The sequence below is a fragment of the Nycticebus coucang genome, chromosome 22 (assembly GCF_027406575.1).
Source record: "Nycticebus coucang isolate mNycCou1 chromosome 22, mNycCou1.pri, whole genome shotgun sequence".
NCBI lineage: Eukaryota > Metazoa > Chordata > Mammalia > Primates > Lorisidae > Nycticebus > Nycticebus coucang.
This window is the reverse complement of record NC_069801.1, coordinates 3844043-3859330: the sequence shown is the minus strand read 5'-3', so window position 1 is coordinate 3859330 and position 15288 is coordinate 3844043. Positions and strand designations below refer to the sequence as shown.

The window sequence follows — 15288 nt, the reverse complement described above, 5'->3', positions numbered from 1 at the left end:
TATGGTGGATAAAATTCATGTTTTTAAAGAGCTTGCCTGCAGCTGGTTTCCACACCTGAAATTGCACTATGTGAGTTGCAAGGCTGAAATTGAATGTTCACGTCCTGCCCTGGCTCTAATTTAACATTCGGTGCTCTTCGGGATTGAGTTGAACATGTTGAGTGCAATGCAATTTCATTTGTGGTAAAGGCTCTAGCATTTTCTATTTCTATGCAAATTTCTTGAAGGAGAATTGCTTGTATATTTTCTGCCCTCACAGTAGGCAGTTTCTTTCAAACTTAAGTGAGGCATCAGTTGCTCTTAGGCCATGTCCCTTATGGTGGTTACTGACAATCAGTTTGTGACTGGGGTTGGCAAATTTCACTTGGTTGTTGCATTGATGTGCCCTTGTAGTAATTTTTGGATTGGTTGTGAAAAAAATTAACTCTGGGCTGAAATTAGTTTATAAGCTTTTTCAAAGTAGTCCCAGATTTTAAAACTTGTAATAAAATTGAAACTCATTGGTTTTTCTATGCCTTTTTGAACTCTTGTAATTGAGTTTTGATCACATTTTATATTAAAGTGGCTAACACATGGCTACTATTGTTGTGCAAGGCTTTTTTTTTTTTAAAGGGTTGAGATGACATGTTAATCTGTTCAGCAATTAAAGCTCTATCCTCACTGATGAGTTGCTGTACCCACAGTTACCTTGGTCTTCGTTAGGCTTAGGCTTCACCTGGGTTGTACAGTTTCCCTGCAGCGAGATTCTGGTGTTGGCCGTAACTGAGTTCTATGTGGAGTTTTCAGATCCAGAGCCTCGAGAACAGCTGCAAACAAATGGCAGGTTTTGATGGGGAACGTGTAGTGTGAAGTTGGGTGATACTTCACTCAATACACCGGTTGTGCCCAAGGCACATTTTAGATCAGTCACCCTTTGGTTTGTCTCCTCATGCCCCACCTGCCTCATTCGCCCCACCCCACTGGATTTGAAATAGGTTGGTTTTATGGAAGGTTACAAGCTGTGATATAAGTTCTCAAAAGTCATGAAATGGAAAACGGCTATAATCTTATTAGCTGATTGTTAATCACACCTCTCTTCCCTGGAATGTGTTGGTGCAGCCAGGGAATTACAATAAGAGATGGTTTAACGTCACCAAGCACCAGCACCGCGTTATTTCTAAAGGGTTAATGCGTTTCCCTGTAAAAGCCTGTCCTTTCCCTTCTGTGACGCTTCTGGTGGTGAAAGTGCCTTTCTGTGGTACTGTCCACATACCTTTTCAGGGACAGCCAAGCATGGAGATACATGGGTCCTAACTGCTCACCGGTGTTGTCTGGCACGGGTGGCCAGAAACATGGGGGATGTGTGGGGTTTGAGCATACCAAATACAGTAGAGCCTCCATAGCTGACCACCTCCCTGCACTGACCACTTCCTTAACTTGACCTAGTTTTCATAGACCAGGCATGCACCACCACTAGGCCTCATACAGTAGGCCTAGTTCCTTACCGTGAGAAACTCTGTTGGCCAGATTCTAATAGTCTCTTGGGTGGTCATTCTTAGTTGATAGCAGGTTATTTAGGCCTCAGTCTTTTTAGGGGACACTTGATTTCCTGGGAGGTGAGCAAGACCCCAGTGAAGGGATGATGATGGGTCCTCTGAAGTCGCTGATGACTTCGGGAAGGCCTAGAAGTTAACATTGATAATGTGCTTCCTTTCCTATCCCAGAGAGGTATGCTGTCCTTTGGGAAGAGGGGCAGCAAGGACCTGGGTCCCGTATAAGAGGCAACTACAGATCCGTCAATACCCAGGGGATTGGCCATCTTGCCGGTGATCAGGACAGAAGGCAGGGCCAGTTGGGATCCAAAGACCCCCCCAGGGTAGGGATAGCTGAGACACCACAGCAGTGGTTGGTAGGCTAGCCCCCCAGTGGAGGAGCTGGGTGGGCTCCTGCCCCATTGTTGGCTGAGTCACAGTAATGGGCCTGTACTGGTGGAAGGAGTTGTACAGGTTTCTTTTCTTTCAAGAGTGTGGAGAAGGTAGGAGAGGCATGGTGTGGGGGTTGCCTGTCCCAGCAAGGAGGTGGTCCTCCACCTAAAGGAAGCAGGTGGAAGACCATCTGTTAAATTATGCCATGATGATGCTTATCTCCAGGAACAGAAAACTAAGAATTTCTAATCCAGCCATTTTTTGGTCTTTGGGATGGATTTGAGATCCACATTCTTTTTTTTTTTTTTTTTTCCCTAGGCTATTTTGGGCCAAGCTAAAACAGTCTGTAAAGGCTGTGCTGACTAGCTGAGTGAGTGAGCTCCTACCATAGCTGGGACCCAGGAAGTGTTCCATGGCTCCTTTCTCAGAAGGAGAAAGCTCTCTGTTTTTGAGAAGTTCCTTCTTCCCTTGCAACCCCAAGTGATTTGGATTGAGGTGGTGCAAGGTTCATACTTTGAGAAAAAGGCTTCAGATGTGGTGAGGGCCTTGTCACTGCGGGTGAAGGAGGTGGGTGCGGGGTGTTGTTTCAGAGGCCGTTGCAATCCTGAGCACTGCTGTCTCACCCCTGCTGGGGAGGACGCTCCCAGGCATTAGAGTTTTGAGCTCTTGTTTTACTTCCTTGACCTATGTGTGTGGCAGGCTGTGAGGCAATGTAGGTACAAGCCCCACTGCCCAGAAGCAGTCTAACGTGTCATCAGGTGGCCACAACATGGGGGCATGTTATTAAAAGAGCTGTCTTGGGGGTGGTGCCTGTGGCTCAAAGGGGAAGGGCATTGGCCCCATATGCCAGAGGTGGCGGGTCCAAACCCAGCCACGGCCAAAAACTGCAAAAAACAAAAACCAAAAAAAAAGAAAAAGAGCTGTTTTCAGGCAGGACTTGGGGTGCCTGTTGGAGAAATTCATGTAGCCCAGGAATGGAGGTTGAGTATGGTATGTGCAAAAGATGATTCCTTATTTTAACTCTTGTTCTAGGGAAACATTTTTTCCTTGATGATTTTATAACCAATATATTAAAAAATATTTTGATTTTTGAACTGACACTGAGGTGTAATTATGAGCTCTGTGATCAGCAAACATGAGAATCTTGTCTTCGGAAGGTATAACCTTAATGATAGGCTTGTTCTCAAACTGCAGAGTTTATAGAATGTTCACCTTTTTCCGGGATTGCTTTTGCATTAGGCATTTTTAGTCCATTGTCATTAAAATGCACATTTAGTAGTTTCACAAGGAGGGTTGTCCTTTAAAATTACTAGTGATTTGGGCGGCACCTGTGGCTCAAAGGAGTAGGGCGCTGACTCCATATGCCAGAGGTGGCGGGTTCAAAACCAGCCCTGGCCAAAAAAAAAAAAAAAAACACTGCAAAAAAAAAAAAATTACTAGTGATTTGTAGTTCAAAATCCTTGTTTCTACTCTCTGTTTTTGCTGTATTTCCCTTTTGGTCAGTAAGCTGGCCCTGTTACCAGGGCAGTGGGGGCTGGGGGCAGGGAAAGCATTATGAAGGACAGTATTTCTTCTCTGACAATTGAGCACTTAGAATCGTTCTTTTTTGAATGATAATCTTGACTTTATCATCCTCGCCTTGGAAATGGGAGCCAAGGTTAATGGTGTGTGTGTGGTTTTCTGCAGAAGAGAGATACCGTGAGAGTTTCTCTACAGTGGGGCAGGGGACCTTTGATAGGGATGACAGAGGTGCTGGGGGCTGGGAGCTATGGAGTGTGTGGGTTTGGTGGTGCTTAGGGTATTTGCTCCTTTCCCAAGATGAAGGCTGGGCTCAAGCCTCTGTGGTCTGGGCTGTCCCATCTGGCTTCTCCTTGAGGAAATACAGCCCTGGACCCAAGGCTTAGGTTTCCTGGCCTGCCTGCTGCTGGGCTGATCTCACTATTTACAGTGTGGATTCCTAGTAATTTCATCCCAGGAGACCGTCCCAGACTGGCCCTTTCATTCGGGACTTCCTGGCCATTCTTCTGAGTTGGAAGAAGGGGACCACTGCGTTGCAGTAGTTCCTCCCCAGGCCATCGGTTGCCTTCTGGTCAGGAGCTTGGACTCACCATTCGTGCCTTGGACTGTGGCCACCTCCCTAATTAGTGTGGTATTAGGGGCCCTCACCACGTGGGTACAACTTTCCTGGTTCACAGGTGCCAGGGTAGGGAGCGCCAGGCCGTCCTAGTGCTGCCAGAGTGGCACGGACACTGGCAAATTCTGGCCGAAAGGGGCAGGTGCCAGAGGGACGGTCCCCTCCCCATCTCCCCCTGCTTCCACCTTCAGCTGGCCCTGCGATCTCCAGCGCGTTCCCTCAGCGGGTCTGGCCCCAGGCCCTTCTGAGGTTAGAGAGCTGGCGATCCCGCCGGCCACTGAAACCTCGCGTTCTTAGAGTAGCTTGAAGACTTGTTGCCGCCCAGCCTGAAAGCGCTCATTTAAAATTCCAGTCTTGCTCCCGAGGACTTTGGCTTCCATCTTCACCTTTAACGACCGAGGGCTGGTGGTGGCGGCACCTTCCCTCTCCGCGACAGCTGTCGCTTCTAAGCTGGAGTTTGGGGCAGAGACCACACAGGTCCGCACCACACCCAGGGGCGTCGCGCGTTTTTACCGGACGCGGGCCGGAGGGGCATTTTGGAGCAGGGCTGATGGGCGGTGGGAGCAGGGGTGAGGGGGTCAGGGAGGGGCCAACCTGTATGGACTTTTCTGGGGAAATCAGACCCTCTGTCTCCAGCGCGTCCCCTCCCCAAGTTCGGATAATCCTCTTTGGAAAGGGAGTTAGAAGCGTGTCGGGGCCGGAGCCAGGTGCGTGTGATTTGAAAGGGAACTTGGGCTCGCCGCCCGGGAGACCCCAGGGCCGAGCGCCTTGGCGGGCTGGGTGGCGGCCGCGGGCCCTGCCCAAGGTGCGCGAGGGCGGCGTCTCCCCGCCTCCCACCACGCCTAGGCTCGCCCGAGTCCCAGCTGCCCGCTCGGCCGTCGGGTCCCCGGGCGTGCGGGCTCCTCGACGGCTGCCTCTGCCGGAGCGCCCCTGTCCCCCACCCTCACCCGGGGACTCAAGACTAGCCCCCCAACTTGTTCTCTGCTGTTAACTAGTCGCGCTGCCGGAACGATGGGATGGGGTTGCCACAGCAACCAGACTGGACGTCACAATCCGGGCATGTGTGCCGCCCCCCCGCCGTGCCGCCGGCGCTGCCGCCGCCACCCTCGGCCGGCTGCGGGACTCGGGCTGCTGGGCGCGGGGGGCGGAGCGGCCCGGGGTTTGCGGGGAGCAGGCTAAGGCGGCCGAGAGGAAGGGGGGTCCAGACGGGGGGTGGAGGTTTGGGGGGGGGTGGGGGGCAGGCGGCCGCCATCTTCTCGCCGAGGCCGCCTCGCCCGCCGCGCGCAACCGTCCGGCAGCGCACGGGTTAAGGCTGGCACCGCGCCCGGCGGGAGGGGGCCGCCCACCTCCCCTCCTCCCCGCGCCGGGCATGCGGGGCCCGCTGGGCACCGAGGAGGAGCTGCCGCGGCTGTTCACCGAGGAGATGGAGAACGAGGGCGAGATGTCAGGTGAGCGGGCCGCCGTGCGCCGTGGCCGGAGCGGGGGCGCCGAGACGGGCCGGGCCGGGCCGGGGCGCGCGGCTGCGGGGGCGGCGCGGCCGTGCTGGCGCCGCGCAGGAGGGGCGCCCGGGCTGCGGGCTGTGCTCCCGCCCCACTGGCGCCGCGCTGCCAAGGGCGCGGGGCCGGGCGAGCGCAGGGGCGCGGCGCGCGGGCAGCCAAGGGCGGGGTGCGATCGACTCCCCCGGCCGCGGCGCGGGCCAGGCGGGCCCGAGGACGGCGGGAGGGGGCCTGCACTGGGCGTCCCGGCGAGGAGGGGGCGCGGCGCCACCGGGGTCAGCCCGCGTGCCCTTGAAGGGGGCGGGAGTCGCGCTGGCTCTCCGCGCGGCGAAGCCCGCGCTCTCGCCCCGCCGCCGCGCGCCTTTGGCCTGGCCGCGGGCAGGCGGGACCCAGCCCCGGCTCCAGCCCGTGTCGGCCGCTAGGCGGGCTGGGTGGGGCCCGGAGCGGGGCGAGCGTCAGGCTGGGACGGCTCCCCTCCCTCCGGGCCCAGAAAGGCTCCGTGCCGGGCGCGCGGGCTCGGACTTCTGTTCCCGTTTCCCGGCCTCTGGGTGCTGTGACCGCTGCTCCCAAGCACTTTGCCCGGGCGCTGGCGTCCTCCTGACGCGCCCCAGCGCTCGCTGCTTCCTCCAGTCCTCCGTCGCCCAGCGTACTGTCGTTCCCAACCCACCCGGCTTTGGCTAAGGGCCTGACACCCATGGCCACCGCCCTTGCCACCTCTCTTATCTCTCACAATTTGGCACAAATAGGGTTTGTCCGTCAGAGGTTCCTTTGCAGGAGAATTCTTAAGTTAACTGCTCACCATTGGTTGGGACGTCTCCCCCACCTCCCAAGCTGGGTAGGGCCCCACCCTGTGAACCAGTCTTGCGCCCTCCCTCGGGGGTAGGAACTACTTTTCGGCTTTCTGGTACCAACTCTGGCTCCTCTGGACTTCTGAGACACTACTGGGAGGCCAAGAGGGGGCTCTCCCAGCCCAGGAATGTGCATTTGGCCCCCAGGAGCACCTTCTCCAGGGATGAGAATATTCCACAAATTGACACCTCCAACACCTGTGTGGCAGGAGACAGGGCAACTCCCAGTCTCCTCAATGAGGGTCTCCCACCAGGTGGCCACACCCCCCTGCTGTTTGCCTGCTTGTTGGCTTAGTGGTTTTAGGGCTGTGACTGGGCCACTGCAGGAGCCTGGTTTTTCCTTAACTTTTAACCCAAATGGGCAAAGAGCCTGGTAGAGTTGGGAGTAGAGGTAGGGTGTCCCCTTGTGGGGGCAAGATTGCCTGGACAAGGTTGATTGTTATATCCTGGGTCTGTGGACTCAGACCCATTCCCTAGAGGGTGAACAGAGGCCAAGCACAGGCATGGAAACCTGTGGCCGTTTGTCCCCAGGAGGCTGGCCCATCAGTGAGCCGGTCCACTGGTTTCCTCAGATAGTCATGGTGGTGATTGGGGTGTAGCCCCTTAATGGCATGGTTGGAGGCAGGACAGCTGTAATGGGCTCTTTTTTTTTTTTTTGTAGAGACAGAGTCTCACTGTACCGCCCTCGGGTCGAGTGCCGTGGCGTCACATGGCTCACAGCAACCTCTAACTCTTGGGCTTACACGATTCTCTTGCCTCAGCCTCCCGAGCAGCTGGGACCACAGGCGTCTGCCACAACGCCTGGCTATTTTTTTGTTGCAGTTTGGCCAGGGCTGGGTTTGAACCCGCCACCCTCGGCATATGGGGCCGGCGCCCTACTCATTGAGCCATAGGCGCCGCCCTGTAATGGGCTCTTTTCTGGGACTTTTCATGGACCTCCTGATGGAGGGAGTCTCTGATCCCATTTCTGGCCTCATACTCCAGCTCCCCGATTGTGTTGGGATGAGGAGCTGGGGGAGGGAAGAAGGCCAAGGAATGTGCCCACAGGCTGGGGGAGCACCCACTCACTGGGCCCAGAGGTTGGGCTTCTGAGGTCAAAGTCTGCTGCCAGCAATCTGTTCTTCCCCCAGCCCCCACCCCAGCAGAGCAGGTGAGGCTGTCGCAGAGCCTGCAGAGGAGACAGCCTGCTTGGCCCCTCTGCAAGACCAGCTACACTGCCTTCAGAGCCTCCCCAAGCTTCTCTCCACATTCCTGGTCCAAGCCTCTGTCCTCTCCTGCTGGGCTCCCCTGCTCAGCAGCCAGGGTCACCTGTGCACAGGTGAGACCTCATCTCCCATGACTTGGATTAGTCACAAAGCCCTTGTTCTAATCCACCTTTCCCCGCAAGCCCCCTTGTTCCTGCAGTGCAGCCACACAGGCCTCCTTGTTGCTTCTGGAATCCTCCAAACTCCATCCTGCCTTTGGGTCCTGACTGTGACCCCTGTCTGACCCGCTCTTTCCTCTGTTCAAAGCTGCCTTCTGGTCATTTAGGTTCCAGCTCAAATGCTACAATGGGTAGGGACCCCTGGCTCAGGCATGGGGGAGACACATGGTCATGTTTTATTTTCTCAGCAATTCCTGCTCCTCTCTGGAACATTATCGCCAGTTTACTTCTGTGTCTGCGGGCTTCTCCCTAGTGTGACTCCCTTGCTCACCTGCCATGCTCAGGACCTGGAACTATGAGTACCTGAGACATGGCTATGGTCTAGGTGACTGAGTGCTTGGGAGTCCCTAGGTCACCCGTGGCCCCTGGCCATGTAGGCGGCCCGGTCAGGCCTGTGTCAGGCTCTCCTTCACAGCCCTTTGTGATACCCCAGACCAGCACCAGCTGGTTCCCAAATGCTGCAGTTTGCAGTGGGAGGTGCTGTCATCAGACTCGTTACTTGCGACTTGTTTCCTCTTTTGACACTGCTGGTCTCAGGACCCCCCTCAGAACTCTGCTCTCTCTCGGCAGTGTTCTTGTATGAAGGCAGGTGAGGGAGCCTGCTCTGAGGAGCAAGGCCATGTGGGTGCCCACACATTCTGGCCTGGGGACCAGCAGCTGCCGAATTCTCTTGGGAGTTGGACAGCTGGTCAAAGTGAGGGCCTGAATCTCAGCTCTGCCACTTGTTAGCTGGATGGGTTTGGACAAGCTACCCAGTGCTTTGCCTCAGTGTCCCCACTTGTAGAATGGGGACATAGCACTAGCTACCTCATAGAGGGTTACTGTGAGGACTAGTGAGACAGTACATGTGGAACATTTAGGTCACAGTGCCCAGAACATAATAGGTGCTCAGTAAACTGTGGCTGGTATAATTAGCACCTTTCAAGGAGGGCAGCTGTCCTGCCTTACTCAAGGAAATGCTTCCAAGATTGATACCCTCATCCAGTAAGGCTGGGGGCATGGGAGCCTGGGTGGGAGGAGGGTTGGGAGTGTGAAGCCTGGGATGGGGCTGGAGGGAAGCAGGAGAGGAGCTCATAAGATGCGGCTCTAACCACCCTTAGGGCGACTGCTGGGCAGGCAAGTTCCCTGATTGGCTGACCGAGCCCTTCTCCAATCCCAGCCAAAGCTGGTGAGCCCAGGCTCTCCTGACTGGGCAGTGTGGTCCCCTGGCCTCAGTGGCACGTGATTAGCCCTAGCCTGTGAGCTTCTCAGGCTTTCTTAGGCCAAGGGGGCAGGAGAAAGTGGCAGTCAGGATTCCTAAAGGGCCTTGAGCTTTTAGGTTATCCCTCTCCCCCAAGAAAGTGTGGATGTGGGAGACTCCCAGGGAGGCTGATTGTATTTAATATCCTTTTGGGAGGAGTGAGGTGATCAGTACACTTTCGTGGCTTAGCTAGGGGGTTGTTCACTCTTATTCCAAGTTGATCTGGGCCTAAGGTCCATCTGTCGTTTCATCAATTCATCCAGTCACTTACCCAACCCATCTATTCATCTATCCATGTATCTACCTGGCCACCCAAACACTACCCATCCTCCCATAAAACAAACCAACTAATCATCAGTCACCACCCATTCGTCCTCCATCTATACACCTATTCATCTACCACCCGTCTATCTGTCCATCCGCCATTCACCTATCCATCTACCACCCCTCTATCCATCCATCACTCATCTATACATCCATCCACCATCCATCTATCCACCCACCATCCATCTATCCATCCACCTATCCACCCACCATCCATCTATTCATCCACCATCCATCTTTCCATTCACCGTCCATCTATCCATCCACCATCCATCTATCCATCCACCATCCATCTATCCATTCACCATCCATCCTTCACTATCCATCTATCCATTCTCCATCCATCCTTCACTATCCATCTATCCATTCACCATCTATCCATCCATCCATTATCCATCTATCCATTCACCATCCATCTATCACTATCCATCTATCCATTCACCATCCATCTATCCATCCACCATCCATCTATCCATTCACCATCCATCTATCCATTCACCATCCATCTATCCATCCATCCATCTGTCCATTCACCATCCATCATTCCATCCACTATCCATCTGTTCATTCACCATCCATCTATCCATCCACTATCCATCTATCCATTCACCATCCATCTATCCATCTATCCATTCACCATCTATCCATCCACCATCCATCTATCTATCACTATCCATCTATCCATTCACCATCTATCCATCCACCATCCATCTATCCATTCACCATCCATCTATCCATCCATCATCCATCTATCCATTTACCATCCATCTATCACTATCCATCTATCCATCCACCATCCATCTATCCATCCACTATCCCTCTATCCATTCACTATCCATCTATCCACCCACCATCCATCTATCCATCCACCATCCATCCACCCACCATCCATCTATCCATCCACTATCCCTCTATCCATTCACCATCCATCTATCCATCCATTATCCATCTATCCATTCACCATCCAACTATCACTATCCATCTATCCATTCACCATCTATCTATCCATCCACTATCCATCTATCTGTTCACCGTCCATCTATCCATTCACCATCCATCTATCCATCCACTATCCATCTATCCATCCACCATCCTTCTATCCATTCACTATCCCTCTATCCATTCACCATCCATGTATCCATCCACTATCCATCTATCCATTCACCATCCATCTATCCATTTACCATCCATCTATCCATCCATCCATCCAACCATCCATCTGTCCGTTCACCATCCATGTATCCATCCACTATCCATCCATCTATCCATCTATCCATTCACCATCTATTTATCCATTCACTATCCATCCATCCATCTGTCCATTCACCATCATCTATCCATCTATCCATTCATCCATCTATCCATCCACCATCCATCTATCCATCCACCATTCATCTATCCATTCACCATCCATCTATCCATCCATCTGTCCATTCACCATCCATTTATCCATCCACTATCCATCTATCCATTCACCATCCATCTATCCATTCACCATCCATCTATCCATCCACCATCCACCTGTCCATCCACTATCCATCTATCCATTCACCATCCATCTATCCATCTGTCCATTCACCATCCATGTATCCATCCACTATCCATCTATCCATTCACCATCCATCTATCCATCTATCCATTCACCATCTATTTATCCATCCACTATCCATCCATCCATCTGTCCATTCACCATCATCTTATCCATCTATCCATTCACCATCCATCTATCCATCCACCATCCATCTATCCATCCACCATCCCATCTGTCCATTCACCATCCATCTATCCATCCACTGTCCATCTATCTGTCCATTCACCATCCATCTATCCATCCATCTGTCCATTCACCATCCATGTATCCATTTATCCATTTACCATCCATCTATCCATCCATCATCCACCTATCCATTCACCATCCATCTATCCATCTGTCCATTCACTATCCATCTATCCATCTACTATCCATCTATCAATCTATCCATCCACCATCCTGTCCATTCTACCATCCATCTATCCTTCATGCTACCCACTATCCATCCATCTATTCACCATCTACCCAGTGTACCCTGTTTGTGCCAGATACTGAGTGCAGTGAGTGGTGTTTAACTAGAAAACCTTTGAGACTTCCTGCTTCTCTCTGTGGCTCTGTCCTTGCTTCCTTCTCTACTGTCTCTTTATCTTGCTCTGTTCCCATGACTGTCAGTTTTTGTCTACCCTAGGTCTTGTTTTTATTTTATTTTATTTTTTTGCAATTTTTGGCCGGGGCTGGGTTTGAACTCGCCACCTCTGGCATATGGGACCAGCGCCCTACCCCTTTGAGCCACAGGCACCGCCCTGCCCTAGGTCTTGCCTCTGAGCCTCCCATTTCTGCCTGGCTGCCCCTCTCTGTTTCTCTTTTGCTCCTCTCTGTTCTCCCAGGGTCTCTAAGCCCCTCCCCTCCTTGCCTCTTGCCTTCTCACCCCCACCCCCATTCCCTGGGCCCCAGGCTCAGTTGCCCCACTCCTCCCTACACTCATCCCTCCTCACCCAGGACTGATGCTTTCTTTTGATGATATGACAGTGAGGTGGTGTCTGGGTTTTGTTAAGTGTCATAAATAAATTATTAATCCTTTCTTGGGAGTACCCCCCCATCATCATAAAGCTTGTGCAGTAGGTGGAGGTCCAAGGACTAATGGGACCCCTCCTTGGCCAGCCCTTGGGTGGTCTTGAGAACCTGTGGCCCAACAGTGCGTAAACCAGAGACCACCACCTCCTGCGCCCTCACCAGCCGCCACCTGAGTCCCCGGGGCTTCCTAGGGCTCTGCCCACCATTGCTGAGCACCTGCTGGGCACTTTTCATTCTCAGTTTGTGTTGCCCCCCCCCCCACCTCCCCCTACCGAGAAAGGCTGCAGTCTTAGGCCCATTTTACAGGTGAAGAAACAGGCTCATGGGGAAGGGACTTGCCCAGGAACCGGTGGTGGTTTGAAGTCCTGTGTCTCTGCCAGCTGGCCACCAGGTGGCCTCGTTCCCTGTTTGGTGCTGGCTGGCAGGTGGGGAGCAGTAGCCCCTATCCTAGGCCCTGGAGGGCACAGTCACCTTGGTGATGGAGCTCTTGCCCCAGCTCTTGTCCCTCAAATTCTTTGACAACTCAGAGTCAGATGACCTCGCTTTCTTGCAGTCCCTGGCTTCTCTCTTGCTCTGATCACCTTGTGTTTCCCAAGCCCTTCTGGAGGTGGGGGCTGGAGCCTGGGCGTGACCTGTGAAGGTGTGTAGGGACTGCGTGGGGGACCAGGCTTGGCCCTTGAGGAGCCTCTGTGACCTTTCAGACCAGGGACCGGCCTGGGCTCAAAGCTGTCTCTGCCATCTGCCAGCTGAGAGGCCCTCTGAGAATAGGGTATTAGAATAGTACCCATCTCCCGAGGTTGCTGTGTGGAGGGATGAATTAATGTAAAAGTTTTTTTTTTCTTTTTTTTTTGAGACAGTTTCACTTTGTCACCCAGGGTAGAATGCTGTGGCGTCACAGCTTATAGCAGCCTCAAACTCTTGGGCTCAAGCGATTCTCTTGCCTCAGCCTCCCGAGTAGCTGGGGCCCACACAGTGCTCAGCTATTTTTAGAGATGGGATCTTGCTTTTGCTCAGGCTAGTCTCAAACCCATGAGCTCAGGCAATTCACCCACCTTGGCCTCCCAGAATGCTAGGATTATAGCCGCGAGCCACCCCACCCGGCCAAATTAACGTGAATTTATCACTGCCCTTTGCTTTGAGCCTGGTGCAGGTGGTGTGCAGGTATTGGCTGCTCCAGCCATTATGGTGCATTACCTTGAGAGAGGCCTCCTCATGTGGCCAGACTGCGACCAGCCTGAGGTCCCATGGGCTGAGTGAGGGCTGAGTGAACTCAGGAGAAAGCAGCAGCAGGTCGGACTCAGACCCCACCCGCCTCTTCTCCAGGCCCCTTCTGAGTGGAAGCTCAGGGGCAAGAGATAACTCAGCTAATTATGGCCTAATTATGGCCTTGGAGGGGCAGGGCTGGCTGGAAACACAATGCCAGGCAGGCCTAGAGGGCAAGAGCCTGCAGGACACAGTCCCATGGAGAGGCCACTCCTCCCTGGAGCCCCTTGGCTGAGGGCGGGTGGGATTCCACCCTGTCACTGACTCATACCCTTGGGTGTGGAGCCCCTGAGCCCCTGCTCTGCCCACCAGATGGGCTGCTGGGAGCAGTGGCGGGGGGCTGGTGCATGGGGCACAGGGCTGGGTGCTCAAGCTGTGGCTGATGGTTGGGTGGCTTGGGTGGTGACTCCCTGGGTTTGGTTTTGAAAGCTTAGGGTGTGTTGCAGAGGAAGGAGAGGGTCCGAGTGGGTGGAGGGGGCTGGGCTTGGCTAAAGGCCAGAGTGTGTGGGGTGGGAGGTAGTGTCACAGAGGGTCAGGCGTGCGGTGTCCTCGGGGACCCCAACAGAAGCTGTGTGGGGAGAGGACGGACCTGTCAGAGAAGGTGTGGGCCAGTTTGCTCCCAGGCTTCATGTGCTAGCTCCTAACCTTTTCAGAGAAGGGTTTCATCAGGCAGATGGCCCTGGACAGTGAGGTCTTCTGAGAATGGTGGGAGTGTGGTGGGGGTGTGTCTCATGACAGAGGGTCTGGAGCCATGTCCTCAGAGCCTCTTTCTGTGTGTGGATTAGGGCCAGAGCCTGGGTCCCCTCCTCCCCACTCACAGGCAGGTCCTGGGCTTCCTTCCAGAACCTCCTGCGGCCATGTGTGCATACCCTGTCTGTTCTGCTGGTCAGTCGGTCAGTCAGTGGCAGTGAGCTGGCTGGCCCTCCTTAATCTGCCCTGCGTGGAGGGGACAGCTGGGAGGAAACAGAGGCATTGCCCCCCCTTGAGATTGCATCAGCCAGAGCCCATTACATAAGCGCTGCCGGGCACCACCACGGTGGGGGTGGCTCTGCCCAGGCGGTCTCCTGCGGGGGAGGCGGAAGTAGAATGGGGAGGGGGTAGGTGTGGACCACGTTCCACTGGCCTCCCAGCCTGCCTTGCCAGTCCTACTGATTCCCCCAGAGCCTCCCCTCCAGGACATGTTTTCAGCTGGTTTAAAAGCTCCTGCCTCTCCCACATCTGGACTCACAGGAACAGGGTAGAGGGAGCTGGAGCAGCCTCTGCCTTCCCCTGGCTGCGCCTGGCCTGGCCCACATGCCCTCCCTGCCCTGCCAAGGCTGTGGCAGCTGTGCCCCCACAGGGTCCTTTGCTCAGCAGTGCCTCTCTTCTGCCAGTTCACGTGACCTCAGGCCACCTCCCCTGTGGCAGTGCCCAGTCCTGCCTGGAGCCTGCCCTTACTATCCCTGTATTCGCCTGGACCTTCTTGGAGTTCCCAGTCTCTCAGGATGGGGAGGGGCTGTGCTGAGCAGGGTGGGACTTGCACCCCGGGTAGGGAGGAGCCTGGGCACCCTGGAGGACATCCCCTGTCCTGGACAGTGATGCCTCCCCCGTCTGCCCCTGGTGTGTGTGGGGGGTCTGTGCAGGAACCGGTCCTGTGGGATGCAGGGGTGGGGGGCACCTGCTGGGCCACCAGTGTCCTCTAGAACTGGGTTGAGTGATGGGCGGCCCGCATTGTGTGGGATTCTGGGGGCAGGGGTCCCAGGCCAGGTGGGGGGGCCACCTGTGTAGAGGTGGGAGCTGGGTGTTGAGTATCCTAGCTATGCACGCAGGAGTCCTGCATCCCTGGTGGCTGGTTTCTGAGTGTGCTGGCCTTGGGCAGCCATGAGGATTTTGAGAAAAACCTTCCTTGTGGGGAAGGGGCTCTGTTTCTAAGCTCGGTTCAGCAGGGGAGATGCTCTGCCACCTTCCTGGGTGTCCCCAGGACCTCTTGCCCTCCTCAGGGTCTCACTTGAGGTGGTCCTCAGACTCTGACACTCCTGTCTGTGTCTCCCTCTTCTATCCCGGGTGGGGGC

General features: G+C 54.5%; 1 protein-coding gene across 6 annotated transcripts in view; it reads left to right on the top strand.

Moving 5' to 3' along the window:
* The first annotated feature begins 5112 nt into the window (after nt 1-5112).
* The window catches only part of CHD5 (chromodomain helicase DNA binding protein 5), a 63701-nt gene continuing 53525 nt past the window's right edge, over nt 5113-15288 (top strand). For 4 of the 6 annotated variants that reach the window (XM_053576554.1, XM_053576555.1, XM_053576559.1 and 1 more), the window contains exon 1: nt 5286-5486. In XM_053576554.1, coding sequence (XP_053432529.1) covers nt 5408-5486 — 79 coding nt within the window. In that variant the 5' untranslated portion in view covers nt 5286-5407. Of the gene's footprint in view, nt 5487-15288 lie in introns of all 6 variants that reach the window. The other 2 variants (XM_053576558.1, XM_053576553.1) reach the window with 2 other exon arrangements.